Source organism: Salminus brasiliensis, chromosome 12, assembly GCF_030463535.1.
Source record: "Salminus brasiliensis chromosome 12, fSalBra1.hap2, whole genome shotgun sequence".
Taxonomy (NCBI): domain Eukaryota; kingdom Metazoa; phylum Chordata; class Actinopteri; order Characiformes; family Bryconidae; genus Salminus; species Salminus brasiliensis.
The window spans coordinates 30,729,233-30,741,297 of record NC_132889.1 but is presented as its reverse complement, the minus strand read 5'-3'; the positions used below and the strand labels follow the sequence as shown (position 1 = coordinate 30,741,297).

Genomic DNA, 12,065 nt, shown 5'->3' with positions numbered 1-12,065 from the left:
ATTTATGTAAAAACTGCTATGACTGGCTAGTTTACGTCAATGCAACCTCTCACTAGCACAGCATAGCTTTGTTTTTGGCACCTCAACAAGAATTGTAGCTGAATGGCTCGGGTTAACTTTTAGCACCCACTCACTTCCCTGAGTGGGGCTTTTGAGTATTAGTTAATAGTTTTAAGCCTAGCACAGATACCTGATCGCTTCCCAGGCTTTGACTTCCCCTACTGTGGACACTGGCAAAGGAAAAAACGCAGTCATAGGGCCTGGTTCATGTAGGAACCAGTTTCCCTATAATTAGCAGGTAATGTGTGCTACTTCTCTATGAAAACCTAATAAAAGTGTCCAAACAAGTGGTAATACTGCAGCTTTGATTGTGGAAGTACTTTTGGTAGTGAGTATACGACTCAAGACTGTTACATAACAGTGGAATTGGTCCATTTTACAGCTCTGCTTTGGCTATGCTGAATTTTGTTCTGATGGAGGAACAACAGTGTTTGGGGTTCATGGTACTGCAATCATGGTACTGAATTCGTATTATTTGACTATAACAAGTCCCATACATTTTCCATTCTAGGTCAAAAAGAGCTATCATTTTCAAATATTGTAAAAAAAAAAAAAGGTAATAGACAATGACTTTTCCTATCTTCCCCTGATTGTGTTTGATTGTATGTGTGTGTGAGTGTATGACCCTGACCGAATCATCTCAGTCCAACGGACGGCCTCCTGCAGCTCCATCAGTCTTTCTTTGTACTGGTTGCGCTCCATCAGCACCCGTGCCATCTCCACTCGCGTGAACCTGCGACGCTGAGCCATGGCCACGTCATCCTGTAGTGGGGACGAATACTGCACCATTCACACACATAGCCCAGTGCAGAACCACACACACACACACACACAACACAGGCAGCAGGGCAAGGTTAGTTGTTTAGAGCTTCAGCAAAGCATGGAGGTTAAATACTGTAAATTACTGATGAGTTTAGAGGTTAAACAGCAAAAGGGTGTCAGACATTATGTGCAAAAGCAACAACACAAGCATTGAGTGGCCAGTGACATCCCTTGCTAATTATACTTTTAAAGTGACCTTTACTCCAAATTTAGTCAACTTGCCAAGCTGTTTGGTGTCTGAACTTTGCTTCTTTAGCTTTGCACTAGATCCACAAGGCAAATGTAGCAAAGAAGCAATGGAATCTTATTTGAGGTCACTTTAAAACCTGACCTAGTTTAAGGCAAGTATGTGATCACTTAGGCCTACAGCTTTCAAAGGCTCCCATTACTTGCTGGCTTCGATAGCCTCACGATTTCAATACAAACATGTCTTGGCTGATCAACTACATTTGGGTGAACTTCATTTTCCCCAATTTATTACTCAAAGTAAAGGAGTAAGTGGGATTAATTGGATCGATAGGGCTTGTACAATCTGGTATTAGAGTGTTTATAATTCCACTTACATCTTCTCCTCCTTCATCTTTGGAGTCCTGAGATGCTCCCAAAGCCTCAGCTCTCAGCCTAAGCAAAAAGAGAGAGAGAGACCTGCAGTCAGCCGCAGTCTGATAGAGTCATGAACACACACACGGTGCAGAAATGCACAGTCACGAACACAAGACACATGAAGATGCCTTCGTGCTACCTCTTCAGCTCTTCTTCTAGCTCCTTGACTCTGGAGTCCACTTTGTTCTTGGACTGTTTGACCGCCTCCAGCTCCTCCCTCAGAACCTCCTGCTCTCCTGACAACTCGTCCACTTTGGCGATCAGGTCATTCTTCACTATGTTCAGAGCATTCCTGTAGAGAGCGGGGAGACGAGGGAGGCATGTTCACACTACCGGTTCATACGGCTCTTTGTTCTCCAGCTCGTGGATCAGTTTCTCCTCGTCCATGTTTAGCTAGCTTTACTGTGTTTTCCAATGAAAGACGTCTGTGTTTTTGTTGAGGTTGACTTCAAACACAGAAACAACTCTTCACACTCTCTTAAAATTAAGGGTTTCAAAGGGTTCTTTGAACAATAACATAGAGGAACCACATCCGGTTCCATGTAGAACCATGTTTGTAATAGAGGTCAAAGACTGAGTGCGTGAGAAGAACCCAAACTATGTGTCCAAATGTTTGTGGACACGCCTTCTAACGAATGCACTCAGCTACTTTAAGTTGGACCCATTATTACCACAGATGTGTAAATGCTCACACACATACACACAGCACATAAGAGCACATAAGCATGAACCTATTGGCACCATGCCTAATGCCAGGTGTGGCTTAGAGGGGTATAAAGCCACAGTGGAATTGTGTTCTTTGGAATGATGGTGCTCCGTCCGGTACTTTTGGGATCCTGACCTCACTGTACACCCTTAGCATATTTCAGATGATATTAAACATGTTCTCACTAAATAAAAGAGCAATTTTCCAACATTCCAGCATGAACATGTATTCTCACACAAGCACTCGCTCTTTCTTACTTGGTCTCCAGTAGCTGTTTGTTCTCTGTGAGCAGGTTCTCCACTTCTTTGCCCATCCCTGTGAAGCACAATATCATCAGCAGTAGTACTGACCTCAGAAACCTCGAAAGCAGATGCACAGCAATAGTTACAGGGTGGGCTTATAATTATAGCTCATTAAAACAGAATGGGGTTCATGAATCATGAGCAAGTGTACACCATCAGTGCTACTGTAAGCAAACTTAGCTTATTCTATTCATAATTTAGAAGGACTGGGGTTACTCAGGATCAGGGTATTTATGAAGGAGTGGGAGAAGGCACAAACACAGTCCAACTCAGGATCAAGTGGTTAAAATCAAATGAAAACAGGGATAGATGAGACAGATGCACATTTATATCGATTAAGAAATCAACTGCACTTATTTACAGACAACTTATAACATATGCAAAATTAAAAGGACAACAAAGCTGGCCATCCAGAAGCACAGCACAAAGCAGCCTCAGCTAAGGAAGGGAAGGTTTTGCTGCCATCACAGAAGCACCACAAAGAAGGACATCACAGCAAAAAAGGGGGGTCATATCACACAGAGGTGGAAGCATGGGACACTGAAACCACCCACACACACAGAGAGGAATCAGGAGGGCCAGAGCCTTACCAAAGAAATCATCCCGCACTGAGAGAGCGAGGGCGAGAAGCAAAAAAAGGGGAGGAGGAAGAAGCAGGGAAAAAGAAAAGCAATGAGAGTGGATAGGTAGGGAGTGAAAGAGAGAAAGCAGTGGAAAAAAGGGAGGATGAAGGTAAAGTAAGGGTGGAAAGTAAATGAAAGGAATGGGACAGAAAGTGGGAGAAAGAGAAAAGACGAGTAAACATCTGTTGATAGAAACTTCTAGGTGAGGGATATCTGTTTAACACACACACACACACACACACACACACACACACACACACACACACATACACACTCGCACACACTCACTCGCATGCAGACACACAAAGTTCAGAGGAGGAATTTTGAATATATTTTAATCTTTTAATATTTAATATCTTCATCTTTTAGCAAATGGTTCCTTGGGGGATGCCATAAAAGAACCACTTTTGGTGGGAAGAGCCTGTAAATTGGTAAAGAAGTTAGTTCTTTAGACCTTCAAAAGGTTCTGCACACTAACACATCTCTGCAAAATTGTTCACAGCTACACTATATGGACAAAAATATTGGGACATCTACTCATTAATCGTTTCTTCCGAAATCAAGAGTTTTAAAACATTTAGTGACAAGAGTGTTAGTGAGGTCAGGATGTTGAATGATCACCACCCCACCTCATCCCCAACTTCCCAACTCAGTATCTCTCAAAAGCATAGGATGGATCACCATCATTCCAGAGAGCACAGATCCACTGCTTCACATCTTAATTCTGGGGGGCTTTATACACCTCTAGCCCATGTCTGGCATTAGGTATGCTGCCAATAGGTTCATGATCTGCTCCAGAGGGGACAAGGGGACTAGACAAGCTGCCTGTTTGTGCATTTGAACACCTGTGTCAGCAATAGATGCAACTTAAAATAGCCATATACATATACATTCACAAGGGTGTCCACAAACATGTGGACATGTAGTGTGTGCTCTTATAATGGTGGATCCCATTGTTCTTGTGATCTGACCAAATCCTAAATAAACTTGAACATCAGAAATTATACGAAAACCATGTAAGAGGGTTTAAAGAAGGGATTTCTTCATTGGTGAATGAGGCCCATAGTTGAAATAGATGAAACCAAAAGTGGTTATTTTATGGCATCGCTCAAAGAACCATTTGCAAACTTGTTAGGAATGTACACATTAAAATAAATTGGTCCATTCCTTAAATATTATTCTGATTATATGTCACATCTAAATATTCAGTGTTCAGGTCCAAGTTGAGGTTAAAATTAAACCTTCTAACAGTTCCATTTGGTAAAAGAGGAAAACCAGGTGCATTTGACTTGTTTTAAACAAGCCCAGCCTTATCTACCTCATCTGCAGCTACTGAAAGGTTTCACATTTCAAGCCTCTCTTTAACCTCTTTTCTAACTTTTTGACTGTGGGGAGTAGTTGACTGTTTATATCTAGAGCACAGGTTGCAACAGGTTTCTCCTGATCCAGAGATCAAGATCCCACGCTAATCTAAGCCGACTGTGTGTGGAACATTTTTTCACTCATCTATATCAATAAGTGTCCTGTAGTAGTATGTAAGGCAGCTATGGTATCATTTGGTATCAGACGCTTTGCTGCTCAAAGGAGACCAAACCATGGTGTCCAACTTCATTCCTGAAGATCTACCACCCAGAATAGTTTAGTTACAGCGACCCTGGCTTAAAAGGGAGACAAAACATGGAACCATCGCCACATCTGTTGTAAGCATTGTTGCCGCAGTAGTATCCGGAGTGAGGTTTTCAGGTTTAAAGGATAAGAAAAGCCTGTTCTGATGTTTGATGTCGAAGGTGGGAGGAACTTTCGGAAAACTACAAGAGCTTTGGGACTGTTGTATGATGTGTTTGTGTGATGCATGCTGGGTAAGCTAGTGAAAGAACACTGATGGACAAAAACACAAGTAAGATACAGAATGATGAATTCTGTTAAATGGGATTAAACAGGATTATCTAGATCAGGTGTTAGACTGATAGATTAGGAGTCGAGGGTGGTAGATCTCCAGAAGCAGGTTAATATCTTATAGATCCCGTTTACATCTGGTCACTTAATGTGACTAGTATCTGCTGATTAGATTTTAGCCACATGCATTTACACTTCGTAGTCAAATCGTCTCCGGTTAACCAGATTGGAATCTGACTGCTGTGTGGGAATAATGGCAAAACACAAATTTAATCATTATGCGCCAATTATTAGTGTTGAATGTGTCGTAGGCAGAGACAGATGCGTTTACACCACTGCAATATGTAGCTAAAATGCGTCTCAGATCACCTCCTGAAGTGGTTTGAGTGATCGGATTTGTATCTGTTTTAAATGTGGTGTGTTTGCACTTGGATTTTTATGTGGCTCTGCCTTATCCGGATACAATCCTGATACTCAAAGACGCATGAAATGACCAGGTGTGAATGGGGTCATAAAGCAGAATTATGCAAGAATTGATATATATTTTGCTTTTACCCGACCGCTGTAAATACAAAGCACACTTTGAGCTCCCCCTAATGGACAGCTGTACACTTGCATTTGTTCACAAATTGAGAGATACAGAATCGGCATCTGAAGTGAAAGAAGCAATTAGACTGAAGCGGTGGAGTAATATTACAGGCTTTTACACAAATGTGTAAACTCGGGTTACGCAGCGTTAGGCAGTTCTTGCCAGAGGTCTAATGCAGCTCCACCAAAGTTACACAGTGCAGTAGCGGCGTTTCAGGTTCAGAGTGGCAATGATACAGAAGCAATTCTCCCTATTGCAGTCAGTGGCCCATCAAAATAATTTTGAAGCTGCTATTTAAGGTAAATTTACAACATAATGTTGCTTTAATGTTCAATATAATGGGGTCTACCAACCAATCCCACTCATCCTAATGTTCATTGCATACCAAATAAGACAAAGTGTAAAACTAAAAAGAGCAGAGAAATGAAAAATAATATGGACCAATAAGGACCAGTGATTGGATACACACCTGAGAATTCCCCTAGGGGCATGGCCAGGAGAAGCACACACAGGAAGGAAGCACAGAGAGGGGTCAAGGGTCAGTGAGTGAGACGGCCATTCAAATCAAAGCTCCACCTTCACACTGAGATAAACAAATTAAATGAAGTTCTGCCTTCACAGTAAAACCAAAATCACAAACAGACAAGCCTCAACCCAAAGAGGAACTGAAACAAAGCAGCACTCTTTCATCCAAACCCAATCAAATGAAAGCGTTCCCTCTTTTGCAGTAAAATTGCTTTTTTGAGGATTTAGAGGGAGGGGAGGGGTGCTGCAGCCATGGGGCAAGAGTGATATCCCAGTAGCTCTTGGCAGTGAGGAAGCGCAGGGACATCCAGCAATGTGGATACTGCATACAAGATGCAGTCATGCAGGTCAAAGTGCAAAGAGCAACAATCACGGCCTACAACACATCGCTTAACATCGCACTTAAAAGTGCTAAAAACAACAGGAAATCATAAATGAAGGTTATGAACAAAACGTCGATCACACCTACATTTATTAAAAAGCTGTAAATCAATACTACAGTCAAAGTAAAAAAGGTCAAAAAGCAATAAATCCAGCTGGACAAAACCAGCTTACCGAGAAGCTCCGCCCCCGAGTCCACATCACCGATAATACCACACTTGGCATCTTTGATCTCGTGGTAGAGGGAGTCTGTGTTGATGCCAAATGCTTCATTCACTATGCCCTGAGAGGGGCTGGAAAGGCAAAAAGAAGAAGGGGTCCAATAAAAAGGGGTCAGACATGACCCAGTTTGACCCATGGCTACCAAACAAGAGCACTATACAGGTACATAATAAAACATATATAACATTTAAAATAATACATATAATAAATATAAATATTATGGATGTATACAATTTTACGTCTTGCAACACTGTATCAATTCTTAAAAACACAGTATATATATATATATATATATATATATATATATATATATATCAATTCAAAGGTTCAGGGCAGTTGTACGCTGTTGTACGCTGATCCCACTGTTCTAAATGCATAAAAATTATTCTTTTTATACATATGATGTTTTTATTAATATGGTTTTCATGTACCGTGATACATATTGTATAGCCAAGTTCTTGTCACTGCACAGCACAACTGTATAGACTGATAGATAAACAGGTAGGTAGGTAGGTAGGTCGGTAAGTAGGTAAACAGACAGACAGATTGAACAGTTTGCACAGTTGTTGACTTACCTGTTCCCCCCACCATAAATACGAGGATCCATGCACATGTCTAACTCCGGTGTAGAATCTATGATCTCCTGAAATTCAGACCACTCATCACTGCTCCCCATACCTGCACATATGCACACACGCACAACTAGAGCCACAGCATTTGTTCCATAGCATAGCATTTATCCCAAATTATTCAAAGGGGTTTTTATTCCAACAAAATTTAGATATTTTCTATTTTAAGGTCATACAATAACATTCACACAGTGAGGGTCGAGTGGCAGTATATTAATGCAGTATATGAAGAAAGTTAATTCATGTTTATTCATTTTTTTTGTCATTTAACAGTGAATATTTGTGTTTTGTAAAATGGGAACCTTTCAATGCAAAATTCAGATGTATTGAGAACTGAAGATATCATGTATTTGTATTTTATACTTTATGTATCTGTTTTACTTAAACCCATGTGTGATTTTGCATTGTACATGGCTATTTTAACATTATTTCTCTCTCTCTTTATCTCACCAATGCTGACATTCCTGGTCTCCTGGGAAACTTGCACCTCCATGTTTCTGCTCAGTCTCTTGGCGTTCTTGCGCCCGCGGCCTCGGGATCCTTCAAATTCCCCAGAGGGCAGCATTGACTCATTGAGAGGTGTGACTGTTGCCGAGGGAACAGACGATGTGGGTGTGTTGCTGCCCGTGCTGCTGGGTGTGGCCGCGACGGAGTCAGACTCTGAGCCATCCTCCTTAAGGAGAGAAAGCAGAAACACACACATCTTACAAAACTCTTACACACACACAGTCATATACACCATATATTTAAGTATATACACACAGTTGTAGTTGGACATTTACAAATGAGGCTTTCAAGATTTCCGTGACTGAGGCAGAATAAATAAAACATTATTAGAAAAGGAGGAGGGGGTCTGAAATTAACACAGGGTCTAAATCATACACAAAGGGTCAAAATTGTACATACAGGGTACGGAAGCTGCTGGAACACCAGCATCACTTTCTACACTCAAGCAAAGAAGCCCCTGCTCCACAACTGACACCTTCAAACTTGACTAGTTTGCAGCTGACCAATCAAAGAGAAAGATTGTGGAGGAATGTGTCATGGTCAGATAAGACTAAGCTGAAGTTGTTTAAAGTAGTAAAGGACTAAGGAAGGAGTAAAGGTGAGGACTACTTTAGAATTTATTAGCATAACCTCAAATCTTCCGCTAGATCAGAGGAGTCAAACTGTATCTGCAAAGAGCTGGAGATGTTGTAGCTGTATGTTTTCATTTCAGCCAAGCAGAAGCACATGTGATCAGTGATCAGATGTTTAAAGACTGACCAATTGCTTGAAGTGGAACCAGGTGTGCTGCTGGTCATTTAGAATGAAAACCTGCAGCAACGCCGGCCCTTTGAGGATATGGGTTGACACACATGAGCTAGATAGTTAAAACTTGGACACAATTGGGTCTATCAACAGGACAATGACCCCAAACACACAGGTGTTAAAGGTGGTAAAGCAGGCTAACATTAAGCTTTTGGAATAACCTCCCCAAAGACCTGATCTCAGCCCCATTAAAAATACATCTACTTTGTTTAAAACCGAACCCATTTCTTTAAACTCTACCTATTCTGCCTAAAAGAAGAAGAAGAATCTGGTGGCTACCAAAAAGCGCCTGGTCAGGGTGCAACCTGCTAAGGTACATGTAACTGTTATTAGGTGTGCTGTATGTACATGTTTGACCCAGTTTTGGTGTATGTGCACACTCATTCTGCCCCAGAAAAAGAACCAGGAACAGTGCAAAGTAATCACTGCCAGCCCAATACTGCCATGTCATTCATGTCCACGGTGAGTGTATGTAAACATATGTACACAGTCAGTATCTCCTTTTAGGTAGACACACATGCACTAATGGTGAATCCACACAGAATGGGTGAACTTTGATGTACTGCAACCAAAGCTTTAACCATCAAAGCCACAAATCAGGAACTAGTAACTAACAGTGCTTAGACTCTCATATTACTAATGAGTCACATAGAAAACAGGAAGTATGGAAGCTGGCATTTAGTAACTTTAGGTGATGCAAGCCAAGAACCTGTGTTTTCCTGTTTCTCATCATGAGAAATAACTACAACTTCACCAGCCAAATATCAGCAGTCGCAGAAAAATGATGAACAGCTTTAAACAGCTCTTAAAATAATCAACAGTGCCCTGCTATTCAAATTAGTGTCTCATCTTCAGAGCTCTCGGGATCAGACAGAACCTTTTTTTATCTGTCTGTCACTGTATATTTAGTGCGCATCCATACTTCAGTCAGGGAGGCAACAAAACTGCAGTTGTGTTTTGCTGCAGCGAATAATCCTCTACAGTGTCAGAAAACAGAGGTAAACACACACTGTGCTGAACGTGGAACCAAAAAGAACGTCTAAATAAAAATCATGCACCCCCGTAGGCCTGCTGGCGTCTTGTATGATAACTGTTCAGGAAGACAAAAGAACAAACATCAGGGTGGAAATATTGCACTCTTAAGAAGGGGTTTGTTAACGACGCGAGCAGGTGTAAGGGAGTGTGGCAGACGGGACGATGAGGTCACGACTCCTCCCCCTGGCGCGGGACTGCGGCATGTCTGTCTGAAGCACCTGGAAGCCAGGGGCGTAGGTGGCTCGGCCCAGATCACTAGCATGCCAGGCGTCTGACGTGGCGGTCCTAGCCCCCCCGGGACCCCCACGTACCATACCATCCCCACTGGGAAAGAGACTCAGCGAAGGGGGGCGCTCCACTTTACTAAAGACAGAGAGAGAAAAGGGGGGGGGGGGTTAGCAGAGAGGGAGGGGTAAGAGAAAAAAAGAGAGGGATACATTATAAGATGTAATACTGTAAAATATTACAAAGAGCAGTTTGGGGGAAAATGAACCCCATAACCTATAGAGAGACAATCAGCCGGGACATGTTAGATGTCTAGCTAACTAACTGATGGATAAATAGTTACACGCTTCCCTCAAACAAGGGCAAGTTTTCAAGCATTCTCTAAAAGACTTGCGTGTGATTTCCGACACTGAATGATATACTTTTATACGTCATACTTTTTGGCTGCTGATAGTGCCCCCTAGCGGTCAAACCACAGGTGGAACTGAAACAGTTTTTATTTTACTGATTTTAAAAACTGTACATAGTAAATAACATCTCTTTCTGTGTGCTACCACATTTTAATGCTGTATAAATGATGCACATGGCTTTTGTTCTTGTTGGATGCACTGTATTATTTCGGAGCAAACAGCGACTTATTTAGAGCACAGTTTGAATTGGACTGATGAAACATGAGTACAGTAATAACTCCACTAATGTTGTTTCGACTTCCAGCATTTTCAATATCACAGCAATTTATCTGAACAAAAATAGGGGAAAATAAAATGTGACTAATGTCAGTTATTCAACGTTATAGCGGTCAGCAGAAAAGGTTACAGCATTCCGCTGTGTGGCTGCGCTGGTTCATGGCAGTTTATTCAAACTAAGTTGTTTGCGTCTCTGTGTTATTAGCAGTGTCTTGTTGCGTCTGACTTTGGTACTTGTCTAAAAGGCTACGAAGAAAGATCCTCCTGCTGGTGCTACAAAGAGCCATGCTAGATTTAGTTAGAAGATAAAGTGGCTATGAGAAAACGCCACGAAAATGGTGAAAAGGTTGCCGTCGTCTAATACTTTTCCTCCAACTTCCACCTTGATGCACATCGACCCGTGATTTCTGTTGTTTTTTCTTTACATTGGCCTCAATTATAATGTATGAATTTATTTACAAGACAGGAAAATGTTTAACTATTAAACAACCTATTATGCTAGCAATGATTTGGGGGTGTTTCTACTGGTTTATAGGTGGTCTTGGTTGTTTTTCGTTATTTGTAAATTAAAATAAGTTTAAGAATGAGTTAATGGCAAAGGGCGAGTTGCCAATGTATGTGGCTTTTTCTATATCATTTCTGCTACTAAAAACCTTCAAATGTACCTGCTTTGTTATATAATGCTCACTACATATCAAGTAAATACAATAAGGTCAATTAGGCATCATGTTATTAATAAAAAGGAACAACAGATATGTTTTGATTTGTTTCTGTGGTTTTTGACATTGTAGGGCATTGTTGGCTTTGGTTGGAGGGGGAGAGAGAAAATCTGCTTTGTTATAATTGGTAAATATATATTTTTCCAAGATTTCAGATAAATCACATGGGAAAGTCTATTTGAGATGAGCTAATAACTTGATATGGTTTATAAAGGCAAGTGTGTGATGGCTTAGACAAGCAGTTCTCACAATCCTAATTCATGGCAGCTTAGCTTCTATTACTTGTTAGCTTCATCTGCCTCATAGCTTGTAGCACAAACCTAAAGAAGCCAAACCTCAAACACCAGACCAGTCTTGGCTGATTGATTACATTTGGATTAAGAAGGAAATTGAACCACTTTTCTTTGTCACCAAACTATTCCTAACACAGTAAGGCAGGAATTAGCTGATAAATGAACGTGGAAATGGAGACACAAGCATGGACACACGCACACACATAGAGGAGAAAGAGGTCAAAGAGTTTCTCAGTCTGAGACTGAAGCATGGCTAAATTGGACAGGGTCTTTTGCTTGAGAGGGTCGTATCTTCCGGAATAAGGGCTTAATTCTCAGCTGGGGTAGGAAGGGAGGAGTAATGCAGAGAGGATTATGGGGCATTTTTACCTTTTCCTCCAGGTGTTGCGTTGACTGAGAGGACAAACACAGCGGCACACGCACAGAGAGAGAGAGAGA

General features: G+C 41.3%; 1 protein-coding gene across 12 annotated transcripts in view; it reads right to left on the bottom strand.

The window, feature by feature from the left end:
- mapk8ip3 (mitogen-activated protein kinase 8 interacting protein 3) overlaps positions 1-12,065 on the bottom strand; it is a 50,722-nt gene that overhangs the window by 19,683 nt on the left and 18,974 nt on the right. For 4 of the 12 annotated variants that reach the window (XM_072692831.1, XM_072692836.1, XM_072692837.1 and 1 more), the window contains exons 5-13: positions 9,923-10,067; positions 7,809-8,031; positions 7,305-7,407; positions 6,682-6,800; positions 3,084-3,101; positions 2,449-2,506; positions 1,625-1,777; positions 1,446-1,503; positions 692-840 (exon numbers count right to left, since the gene is read on the bottom strand). In XM_072692831.1, the coding sequence (XP_072548932.1) occupies positions 692-840; positions 1,446-1,503; positions 1,625-1,777; positions 2,449-2,506; positions 3,084-3,101; positions 6,682-6,800; positions 7,305-7,407; positions 7,809-8,031; positions 9,923-10,067 (1,026 nt within the window). The remainder of the gene's footprint in view (positions 1-691; positions 841-1,445; positions 1,504-1,624; positions 1,778-2,448; positions 2,507-3,083; positions 3,102-6,681; positions 6,801-7,304; positions 7,408-7,808; positions 8,032-9,922; positions 10,068-12,065) is intronic. The other 8 variants (XM_072692833.1, XM_072692839.1, XM_072692840.1 and 5 more) reach the window with 5 other exon arrangements.